Below are 12074 nucleotides of genomic sequence, written 5' to 3'. Positions count from 1 at the left end.
CGTGCAGCTCCAGAAAGGCTACGAGAAGTTGAGCTCGGACCTTGCAAACCTGCAGCAGGATCGCCAGCAGGAGCAGAATGACGTCAAGGTGGGTGGCTGTAACGCGCAGGCAGAGCCCAGGCTGGGACCCCAAGGGGTCTGTCCCCCTGCCACCCTGCTCGCAGCCCTGCACAGCTTCCCCATGCCTTTCCTGGAGGTTTCTGATGGGGTGGGGAGGCAGGGGGTGCTCGGCTGGCCGGGGGCAGCTCCGACCCTGCCGTGGCATCACGGGCTGCTGTCTGCCTTGGAAGGCTCTGTCCCAGGCCCTGGGGAGGCTGGAGAAGAAGCAAGCAGACAAGGAGGAGCTGCTGGTGCTGGGAATCGATGAGGTACGGGCTCAAGGGGCCCCGGTGCCAGTCAAGGGTGTCCCGGGCAGGGTGACAAACACCCCTTGTCCCTTGGGTGCCGGCTGGCAGAACCAGCCAGGGGGAGGGAGGATTTCTAGCCCGGCTGCAGGTCCCTTGCCAGGTCCCTCTGTGGCCCCGAGTCCCTTCGGCTGGTGGGACCAACGCCACGGGGGTGATGGGGTGAACAGGACCACGTAGCCACTTCCCCTCTCCTGTTGTCTCTGCATCCTGTCCCCACCGCTCTCCTGCCTTTCCCTGTTGCTAGAAAGCAGACAAAGCCGCCCTGGCTGACAAAGTCAGTCGCAGCCAGCTTGAGGCGTGCGTGGAGCGGCTGACCAAGATGATGGAGGAGGTGACGAGCCGGGTGACGGGCCAGGAGAACGGCTGGCTCCAGTTCCAGAAAGAGCTGCAGAGACAGATGGACTGCAAGGTGAGGGCTCGTCCCCTCCACGCAGCACTGGCACCTTGGGGCCTGGCAGCCTAAGGCAGCATCCTTGCGAGGGTCCCCCCTCCCGGCTGTGCCCCCGGGGACCGCCATGTCCCATCCTGGGGTAGCTGGCTGAGGGTGTCACCCGTCCACAGCTGGACCGCCGGGAGCTGGGGGCGTTCCGGAAGCAGCAGGAGGAGCGGTGGAAGAGCCTCAGCGGGCAGCTCCAGGAGCAGGCGCTGCAGGCAGAGCGTGACAATGCCGCTGGGATTAGGAAGTGAGTGCCATGGGGACAGTGGCGGCTTTGGCAGTGCTGGCCCTGTTCCTGCTGGCTGTCCCGGCTCGTGCCGGTGTGGTACCTGGCGTGGGAGCCACGTGGGCAGCGCCCCTGGGGATGCTGAGCAAGTGGCTGTGCCTTGTGCTCCTGCCAGCTGCAGCTTCGCAGCGATAGAGGCGGCACAATGAGGGGCACGTGTGGGAGGAGCCCTCCTGAACCAGTCTTGGGGGGTGGGTGCAGAGGCTTTTTGTGGCTGGTGTGCAGGTGGGGCTGTGCCCCCCAGGAGCTCCCCAGCCCTTTTCTCCCCCCTCCAGGCAGCTGCTGCCTGGTTTCCATTGCCTGTCCTGTGACCGGCCCCTCAACATGCTGGCGCCTGGACCGTGAGTAACTGCCCCCCGAACAGGGAGCACCCCCCGACCCCTCCCTGGCGTCGAGTGACACATGGGGTGCCACCTGCCGGGCCCTGAGCACCCCCATGTCCTGTCCCACAGGGAGCGGACGGGCGAGTGCAGATACCCCACTGTTCCGCGGAGCTGCGGGGGCCCACACACCGTCACGCCCCCGCGCTTCCAGCCCCAACCGCCCAGCACCCCACGGCCGTCCCCATCCAGCGCCCGCCGCCCCAACAAGGTAGGGATGACGGAGGTGGGGAGGGGGATGCTGAGCCTGCGGGGGGATCTGTGCCTCAGTTTCCCCAGGGAGAGCTGGCTGGGGGAGGGTTGCTGGGGGATGCGGAACGGGGCCCCGTGTTTGGGTCACACGCTCTCCCCTTCCCAGAAGGACGCGATGCAGCTGTCGGGCCAGGACGGCACTGATGGGAAGCGGCAGGACGAGCAGCTCTCCATGATGGGGGGCTCTCAGCTGCCCACAACACCAACGGCCACCCCAGAGACCTCGACCTCGAGGAGCCAGAAAAGTATGGCCCTGTCAGGGCACCGGGGGGCAGAGGACACCCCGCTGTCTGGGGGGACGGGTCTGTGCCCACAGCTGGGCAGGGTTGGACGGGGGTCTGGGCTCTGGGCTGGGCTGTGGGGGCAGCACTGGCTGCTGGGGCAGCCGGTCCCTGTGGTGGAGCTGGAGGGAGCTGGGGGGACATGTGGGGTGGTGCTGGGCAGTGTGGGGCAACAGCCTGTGTGCTTCAGGGTGGGGGCAGGACCCTATTGGTGGGTGTCTGTGGCTGACCCTGCCCCTCGCCCCCAGGCACCGCCTCCCCGCTGCTGTTAGCCGTGCTGAAGCGCCGACCAGCCTCATCTCCCGGACGCCTCACCCAGGCACCGAAGCTGCTGCCGCCCATCCAGCCCCCCCGCAGCGAAACAACCCCCTGACAGCCGGGCAGGACGGGGGTCCCGGCCCCGGTCCCACCGCCCCGGGCGCTGAGCAGGCAGCGGCTGCAATAAATGGCGATGGGCAACCAAGCGCCGGTGTGGTCTGAGTGGGGGTCCCTGGGGCAGGATGGCAGAAAGCCCCCTGTGTTTGCTTTTCCAGGAGAAAAATAAGTGCTAAAAAGGCGCTCTGGGGTGCCCAGGTGGATCCAGTGGTATCCAGGGTCCCCAGAGGGAGCACGGGGAGCAAACCAGTGGGCACCAGGGCAGAGCCAGCAGAGGCCCATCCTGCACCCCGGCTGGGGCTGAGGTGTCCATGGGCTTCAGAAGCACCCCCTGGCACTAACTGGGGGGACGGGGTGAGGGGGGAGCCAGGGGGCTGTGCAAGAAGCCGGGCTGGCTGTCGGCAGCCGGAGGAGGGGAGCGCTTTGCTCTGGGTCGGGGGATCCAGAACTGGGGGGACGCAGCAGCTTCGTGCCCCGCCCCGGGGTGCCCACAGCCGCCGTGTCGCAGCGCTTTGCAGTCGCAAGAGAGCACCGGGCAGCTCGAGTTGATGGGCGCTCAGTTTCCCCAGCCAGGCGATGCCGGCGGTGCCAGCCCAGCCACCCAAGGCCCTACAAGAGACAAGGGCTGTTCATACAGCCAAGCAAAAGTGTGGCCCGTGGGCAGGGGAGCTGCCAGCCCTGCCTGCCCTGCCTGCACAGGCAGGAGGAAAGCCCCTGAGCAAACCTCCTGCATCCCAAAACCGGGGATGCTCAGCCCAGCAGAGCTGGCACTCTGCACTCTCCAACTGAAGCGGAGCAGCTGAGACCGGGGAGTGGACCAGACGTGTCCCTGATGGAGCCACGTGCCAGGGGGTTCCCACCAGCCCCCCAAGGGCAGTGTGTCACGGAGAGTCCTCGCAGCTTCATTTAAGGGACAACAGAGTCCAAAACAACTTTCATTAAACCGGCGAGGAACAGGGTTTTAGCACTCCAAAGTGACTTAAATAAAGGTTCGGATATCAGCTGAGGAAAATTATTTGAGGGGCAGCAACTGATACAACCAATCAGGCGGTGCACAGCGTGCACACACGGGGCTTCACTCAAAACAAATGCCGGAGCTGGCCCTGAGTCCCGGAGAAGTACACACTTGCCTAACACGGCGCGGGATTATTTTAAAGAGATAAAGTACGCGTGCAAATGGGCACGGAAAGTTACTCGTGCATATGTGCACGGGAGGAAAATACACCCGCGATTCGGCGAGGGTCAATTTATACGCGCTCAAATGGAGCGCGGAAAGTTATACGTGCATATGTGCACGGAAAGTATAAATATACTCGCAATCCTGCGAGAAGTTTTACTTACACCCGTGGCGGTGTCAGCATTCAGGACACAGAACCACGGGCGTAGTTCTATGCGGTGCTTTATTTCAGCGCTGGGAAACCAGGGGCTCGCACCCAAAGCTGGTTCCGACCACTGATTCAAACTTCACCATTTTATACAATTTGGTTACATACATATTCATTGAAGTTACAACGTGTATATTGCATATTCATTAGGTTACACAATTATTTCACAATATCAGTTGCAACACCTTGGAACTACTCTAAGCATGCGCAGTGCCCTCTGGTGGTCGTTCAGGGGTCGTTCCTGACAGCGCAGGAAAAGCGTTAGTCTGAGAATCCGCTTTGTGATGGTTCTCCCGCAGGTTGCTCGACCTTCAGTCACTAACAAAGAGCAGGACAAGGACAGAATTGGAGTCACAGAGCTGCTACTCACCATGCTCAACTTCTTCTTCTGGGGCCCACAGGCAGTCAGCACCTTGCTGCTTGTGTTCACTTTCAGGACATCTCCACTCGTTGTGCCAAGATGAAAATCACCATCATCGTCTGTCATCTATAAGAAAGCATAAAGAAAAAGAGATCACGGTCTGGATCCTGAGACCCGTGTCCCACGCCTGACACTGGGCTGCACCAACAGCTTTAGTTCAGTGGATTGCCAAGAGTTCACCTGGGGGAACCCAGCCAATGTTTCTGTTCCATCACACGCACAGATCCAGAACGCTGCTGAACGCCAGACACTTTCTAACCAAATCTAGATCATATTTGGAAGCATAAAAATACGGGTGCCGGAGCCCGTGACCGTAAGACGTGCTGCTTCTCTTGAGGAGCATCCAGAACACTCTTTCCCAGAGGCCGTGGGAGATCAACGGCCATGGCCAATGCTGAGGAACTTCGCTGCCGTCACGCGCTTGGGACCAACATTTCCAGCATTATTAGAGAAACTCGTGGTTTTTCTCTAGTCTGTACAGAGTTTCTTAGTTTAGCAAAGTCATCTTGGCTGAAACGTACCTGAACACACACGGTGATTCCTCTCAGTTGCCCCGCGTAGCATTCAGATGGATGGATTGTTTTAGTGGCTGTGTCGAGTTCCCACACTCGAATGGTGAAACTATAAGAACAAATAGAGTGGGATCAAATCCACAGATGCAGAAACCTCCAAGTTTTTTCAGTACTACAAGAAGTAAAAAGCCTTCACAAGGCTCCATTATTCTGATCTTTCAATACGGAGAAAAAGAACAATATCAGAGAAGTCTCTTATGGAAACTTTTTCCGGGTAAATCAAAAATCTTAAGGCTTCAGCAAAAACATATGTGAGGACACTTTCAACTCTTTTCTAGTGCAATTTAATTGACGATGTCAGAGATGATGTCATATCTTTAAGCAGAGTCACCCTTACATTTACCAAAGTGCTAAAATGGCAAAGGCGAGCACTCATAAGTGCGAGTGCAGCCAAGAGCATCCAAAGCCGTCCCTGATGCACAGGGAGGTGCAGGCCCTCAACGCGTTTAAACGTCAGCCTGGATATATGGGCGCTGCCGCAAATCCTTGCAAAACGCGACGTTTTGTACAACTTTTGTTACAAGCCAGTGACCGACTGTACATCACATCTGGTGAGGACAGGAGATCATCCAACGACCGGCAAGACATCATTGTTTCGACATTAATTAGCCATTGTTCAGGGGCACTCATTGACTGCTTTTCTTGTGTAAACACTGGCAACTAAATATGTTAAACACCGCACGGGGAATGCTGAGTACAAAATCCTGCTATCAGGAGCAGAAGGGACGCACGTGGGCCCCTGTGTGCTGCTCTGAAAACATATTGTTACATGGAGAACAAGCAGAAATGCCTTAAAGCTACAACCTGACGGGTATTCATGAGTCCATTCAGAGTAAAAAGAAACAACACAAGCACACAGTTGCTTGAGTTTCCTTGTAGTTCAATAAAGACTCTTTGTCAAAGGAAATAGGGCCAGGGGTTCTCTCGCTCTGCTCGTTCCTCTCCACAAACCCTTACTTTCCAGCAGTGACAAACACCTCGTCCCTGCAGCTGGAGCACATGACGACGTTGGCATTGCCGGCGCTGCGCGGCGAGGCCGGGCTCCCGCACACAGCCTCTCTCTTACTGACGTCCCACACCATCACCCTGCAGGAGAAGAAAGCCTTGAAACAGCTTCGCTTTTTGACACTGCTTGGAAGTCAGTTACTAAAAAACAAAAGCAAGACAAAGCCTATTGTCCTGCAGTCTGTTCCTACCACGACACACAACAGAAGTAACTTTGTAGAGATTCTACCCAAGAAAAAACTTGTCACCAAAGTGTGGAATTGCAGTTTACATCCCCTGCTCCTGAAGCAAGGCTACGTGGATTTATCAGATTCCTTCTGCGGAGCACGACTCACATCAGACAGAATCACAGAACAGCTTGGGTTGGAGGGACCTTCCCAGCTCCCCAGTGCCCCCCTGCCATGAGCAGGGACACCTTCAGCAGCTCAGGGTGCTCAGAGCCCCGTCCAGCCTGGCCTGGGATGTCTCCAGGGATGGTTCAGCCACCACCTCTCTGGCCAACCCGGGACAGGCTCTCACCACCCTCCCTGGAAAAACGTCTCAGGCCGCCCACAGAATCTGATTCTTGCCAAAAATCTTGTGCCAAGAAGCGGAAATCCTTACCTGCCGTCGTCCTGGCCTCCCAGGGACACAAGATAAATGCCTCTGGGCGAGAACGAGAGTCCCTCGACTTTGCCCTCGTGCAGCGAGAGCCGAGCAAGTAACTCCTGCTTTGGGAAATCCCAGAGGATGACGTCTGCCTGCGGGGCAAAGCAGAAGGGGGGGATGGCAGAGCATGAGCTGTAACTCGCAGGATCAGGGAGAACAACGTTCTCTGGCAGGAAAGTTGTTCGAAGGAGCCCAGCCCAAGCTTCTCTGCAGCCCTGGGCACCCCTGACACACAGAGGCTTCAGACTGGGTGCTGTAAGAAGCATTATTCCAGCTGAGCACTTGAGTAGCTCTGCTTCATTTCAGCACCTACATTTACCTGAGACACTGAGTATTTGACTTAGGTTTTAAAATACTGAAAGCACTAAAACCTGATCCCTTCCAAGTGTCTTGAGGTCTTTCAAATAGGCAAAAATAAAACGAAAAGAACTTCAGAGGTCTGAAAATGCAGGTAGGTACCTGTCAAGGGCTTTTCAAAGTCCTAAGCAGCTCTGGAACTCAGGTCTCACTTGAAATAAACCAGCATTTATTAATTAATGTCTAATGAGATTTTGGCTGCCACACGCCCACAACACTTTGGATAAAAAGGACTGGAACTAAAAATCCCTCAATCCTAGGGAGACTGCTTCATGTTTTACAAAAACATAAAGGCACATCCAGCAATGGAGTAACTACAATTTCCCATTCCCTTCAACATCTTCCCATTGCAGATATTTATTTTCCAACCAAAGAAAAAATAAACGAAAGGTGTTCCCACCACTGGCAAGCCAACTCCAATTTCTCTGGTCAATACTAAGCGGTTAAAATCAGAGCATTACCCACCTTGAATCCAATGCAGGTGACTTGTCCTGAAGCGACGTACATCCCATCCCTGGACACGACAACGCAGGACACGTTATCGGCGTGGCCGTGCAAGAAACTCTGTTTCTTAGTGTCCAGGTGCTGAATCACCACCGTACAGCCCAGGGGGTACAGGATGTGCTCCCTGTCGGGGTGGCAGATGAGGCCACAGGGAACATGTCCTGCAAGAGAAACGGGTGAAAGATCCGCTGGCTGCCAACAGTTCAGGGGCTGCAGAAACCACTGGCTCCCCACGGTTTACCTCACAAGGCGAGGGGGGGGGAAGGAAAAGAACCTTCCAGTTCTCCCCAGAGCTGTTCAGCAGAACAACCCCGTGTCGAACAGCACGGTCACCCTTGTAATAAGTGATAGCCAAAATTGTTAATGTTGAACAAATCGAGTAGGATTCAATTATATTATGCATATTGTTGTAAGCAGTAACTGCGCTTGTGCAAGTTTGATTATGTTTTGTAGAACCTTGTAGTAGTAGTTAAGCCAATGCCTGGATTGCCTGGATGGTGCCACAGATAACAGGACTCCCGGATGGTGCCACAGGTAACAGGACTCCCGGATGGTGCCACAGGTAACAGGACTCCCGGATGGTGCCACAGGTAACAGGACTCCCGGATGGGGCCACAGATAACAGGACTCCCGGATGGTGCCACAGATAACAGGACTCCCGGATGGTGCCACAGGTCACAGGACTCCCGGATGGTGCCACAGGTCACAGGACTCCCGGATGGTGCCACAGGTAACAGGACTCCCGGATGGGGCCACTGATAACAGGACTCCCGGATGGTGCCACAGGTCACAGGACTCCCGGATGGTGCCACAGATAACAAAGTTCCAGAGACGGAAATTCCCAGCGTGTGAACGAGCGTATAACATATATAAGCACACACGAAAAGTTGAGTGGTGTGCCTGTTGGCGGAACTGAGCTTCCCCCGGTCACCCAGCGCTGTTTTGCCTAATTACCGCTTGCTAAATAAAATCGGTTGATTGACTCAGAATCGATTTACTGGCTCTTATTTATAACAAATGTGATCTGTGTGTGGTGCAGGAGCTTCCCGTCCACTTGCTCCTCCATTCAGTCAGGTGCTGCAAGAGAGGGACAGAGAAAGAAACAGTTAGGAGCGGATTAACAACCTCGTCATCCCTGTCCCCAAACCTGCAGGCGTCCTAGGAGGCCTGATCTAAGTTTGGCTCTTCTCCCTCTCTTTGCTGGAATCCTTCACTGCACACATTTCTGTCATGAACACTCTCTGAACCAACCTCATGTGTTCATAGTTCCCAGCCCAGCGTCCATTCCTCCAGGTACCTCAGCATTTCCCTTTGAAACCACACCTGAGTGCCATCCCGTCCTGAGCTACCTCAGCATTGCCCACTGCAGCCTCCCCAACGCCATCTCCTCCCTGAGCTCCCTCAGCCTTTCCCGCCAAAGCCTCCCCGATGTCACCCCTCCCTGAGGTCCCTCAGCCTTTCCCGCCAAAGCCTCCCCGATGTCAACCCCTCCCTGAGCTCCCTCAGCCTTTCCCGCCCAAGCTCCTTCCGCGCCGTCCCGCCCTCAGGCTCCTCCGCCGCTCCCGCCGCTCCCCCCGTTCCCGGCCCCTCCCCGCGGCAGCGCCGCCCCCGCCCCTCGCGCCCCCTGGCGCCCCCACGGCGGCCCCGGCCCCGCCTGCGCCGCTCCCGACCCGGCGCTGCCCCCTCCCGCTCGCTTTCCTCCCTCTGCCCTGCGGCACCGCGGGCTCCCCCCTCCGCCCCACGGCCCCGCCCGAGCCCCGCGCAGCGCTCAGCCCGGGGCTCCCTTCCCTCACAGCCGCCCGCGTGTTTCCCCCTCGCCCCTTGCCCGGCCCGGCCCGGGGCCGCGCTCTTGCGGCTGGCTGCCCCTCGCCTTCCTCCTGCCGAACCCAGCCCGTCCCTCCCCCTCCAGCCTCCCCCCTCAGCCGGGACCGGGGCGGCCCCGTCCAGTCTCCCCGCTGTCCGCCAGCCCCTCGCTCACCGCCGGCCCCGCCGCTCCTCGCGCGCTGCTCCCGCCGCCGCACCGGCGGCACGCGCTCCTCGGCCCGCGCGCTTCTGCAGCGTGGCCCCGCCCATCCCGCGCAGGAGCCAATCCCGTCCGCGCCCGCCACCGGGCCCCGCTCCCCGTCCCGGCCCGGAGCAGCCGGCGGCCGCAGAGCGGCGCTGTCCGCCCGCAGCGCGGCCCCGGCCCCGGCGGGTCAGCGGCAGCGGGGCCGGGAGCGCTCGGGCTGCGCCTGCCCGGGACGGCCCGGGACCGAGGGTTCCGCCGCCCGCCCGGGACGGCCCGGGACCGAGGGCTCCGCCGCTGCAGCCCGTTTCGTGCCGTTTGCACCCCGGCTTACACGGCTGCAGCCTTCCTGCTGCTGCAGCTCACACATCTTTCTTCCTTCTAACCGCACAGCAGGTCACACTCACAAACGTTCCGTGCTCGCTGGCATAAGAACATCTGCAGAAGAATCTACAAACATTACACAGATATACCACCGACCACAGCTTTCTGAGCTTTCAGGTTAAAGTTCCTGCAGATACCCATGTTTCAATCAAACAGACACCACTAGCAGAGCTGCTGCCTCTGCCGTCTTTCCTCAGAAAGCAGTGACAACACCAGAAAACACATTGGCAGCCGGTGCTTTGACCAGTGAAGGTGGGATCTACAAAAGTCTGATTAAACCAAACAGCCTGAGGTCTTTATCAAGCTGCACATCTGCCAGGAATGCTGAAATGCAAGAGTTTACTCCTGCACTATTCCACAATGGAACAGCCGCTTCATATCAAAAATCATCTCAAAGTTCCAAACCAGTACATTAAAAAGCTGTCACTAGGTATTAGAAGACCACTGCAAGATCTTATTGCTTTTTGAATTAAATCATAATTTTTCAATAAACAAAAAGCCAAACAATTTATGCAGTCTGTTGCTCATCCTCCTGTTCATTCAGTAGCACTGCAGCAATCAGTTGTCATACGATGTGTCAACAGAGGCGATTGAAAAATGCCAAACAAAACTTCCTGTATCTAGTGGTGTATCTAGGATGGGTCTCCAGGATGCTGTATCTGGGATGCTGTATCTGGGATGCTGTATCTTGGATGCTGTATCTGGGATGCTGTATCTGGGATGCTGTATCTGGGATGCTGTATCTAGGATCCTGTATCTGGGATGCTGTATCTGGGATGCTGTATCTAGGATGCTGTATCTGGGATGCTGTATCTGGGATGCTGTATCTCGGGTGCTGTATCTGGGATGCTGTATCTGGGATGCTGTATCTAGGATGCTGTATCTGGGATATTGTATCTAGGATGCTGTCTCTAGGATGCTGTCTCTAGGATGCTGTATCTAGGATGCTGTATCTAGGATGCTGTATCTGGGGTGCTGTATATGGGATGCTGTATCTGGGATGCTGTATCTAGGATGCTGTATCTGGGATGCTGTATCTAGGATGCTGTATCTACGATGCTGTATCTATGATGATGTATCTGGGGTACTGTATCTGGGATGCTGTATGTACGATACTGTATCTAGGATGCTGTATCTATGATGCTGTATCTGGGGTGCTGTATTTGGGATGCTGTATATGGGATGCTGTATCTAGGATGCTGTATCTGGGATTCTGTATCTAGGATGCTGTATCTAGGATGCTGTATCTGGGATGCTGTATCTAGGATGCTGTATCTGGGATATTGTATCTAGGATGCTGTATCTGGGATGCTGTATCTGGGATGCTGTATCTGGGATGCCTTATCTAGGATGCCGTATATATGATGCTGTATCTAGGATGCTGTATATATGAAGCTGTATCTGGGATGCTGTATCTAGGACGCTATATCTGGGATGCAGTATCTATGATGCTGTATCTAAGATGCTGTAACTAGGATGCTGTATCTGGGGTGCTGTACCTGGGATGCTGTATCTAGGATGCCGTATCTAGGATGCTGTATCTGGGATGCTGTATCTATGACGCTGTATCTGGGATGATGTATCTATGATGGTGTATCTAGGGTGCTGTATCTGGGATGCTGTATCTGGGATGCAATATCTATGATGCTGCATCTGGGATTCTGTATCTAGGATGCAGGATCCCACATACAGCATCCCAGATACAGCATCCCAGATACAGCGTCCTAGATACAGCATCCTAGATACATCATCCCAGATACAGGATCCCCAATACAGAATCCCAGATACAGCATCCTAGATATAGCATCCTAGATACAGCATCCCATATACAGGATCCTAGACACAGCATCCTAGATACAGCATCCCAGATACAGCATCCTAGATACAGCATCCTAGATACAGCACCCCAGATACAGGATCCACAATACAGAATCCCAGATACAGCATCCTAGATACAGCATCCTACATACAGCATCCCAGATACAGCATCCTATATACAGCATCCCAGATACAGCATCCTATATGCAGCATCCTAGATACAGCATCCTAGATACAGCATCTCAGATACAGCATCCCCAATACAGAATCAAAGATACAGCATCCTAGATACAGCATCTCAGATACAGCATCCTAGATACAGCATCATAGATAAAGCATCCTAGATACATCATCCCAGATACAGCATCCCAGATAGAGCATCCTAGATAAAGCATCCTAGATACAGCATCGTAGATAATGCATACCAGACACATCATCTCAGATACAGCACCCTAGATACAGCATCCCAGATACAGCTTCATAGATACAGCATCCTAGATAGTGCACCCTAGATACAGCATCCCAGATAGAGAATACCAGATACAGCATCCCAGATAC

General features: G+C 55.6%; 1 protein-coding gene across 1 annotated transcript in view; it reads right to left on the bottom strand.

The window, feature by feature from the left end:
* The window catches only part of LOC135577821 (cilia- and flagella-associated protein 52-like), an 82578-nt gene that overhangs the window by 37646 nt on the left and 32858 nt on the right, over positions 1–12074 (bottom strand). Inside the window, exons 2-6 of the mRNA XM_065047942.1 lie at positions 7271–7531; positions 6404–6540; positions 5753–5881; positions 4745–4844; positions 4173–4289 (exon numbers count right to left, since the gene is read on the bottom strand). Coding sequence (XP_064904014.1) covers positions 4173–4289; positions 4745–4844; positions 5753–5881; positions 6404–6540; positions 7271–7531 — 744 coding nt within the window. The remainder of the gene's footprint in view (positions 1–4172; positions 4290–4744; positions 4845–5752; positions 5882–6403; positions 6541–7270; positions 7532–12074) is intronic.

Source organism: Columba livia, unplaced genomic scaffold (genome assembly GCF_036013475.1).
Source record: "Columba livia isolate bColLiv1 breed racing homer unplaced genomic scaffold, bColLiv1.pat.W.v2 Scaffold_141, whole genome shotgun sequence".
In the NCBI taxonomy this organism is placed as follows: Eukaryota; Metazoa; Chordata; class Aves; order Columbiformes; family Columbidae; genus Columba; species Columba livia.
This window is presented reverse-complemented; position numbering and strand designations above follow the sequence as displayed.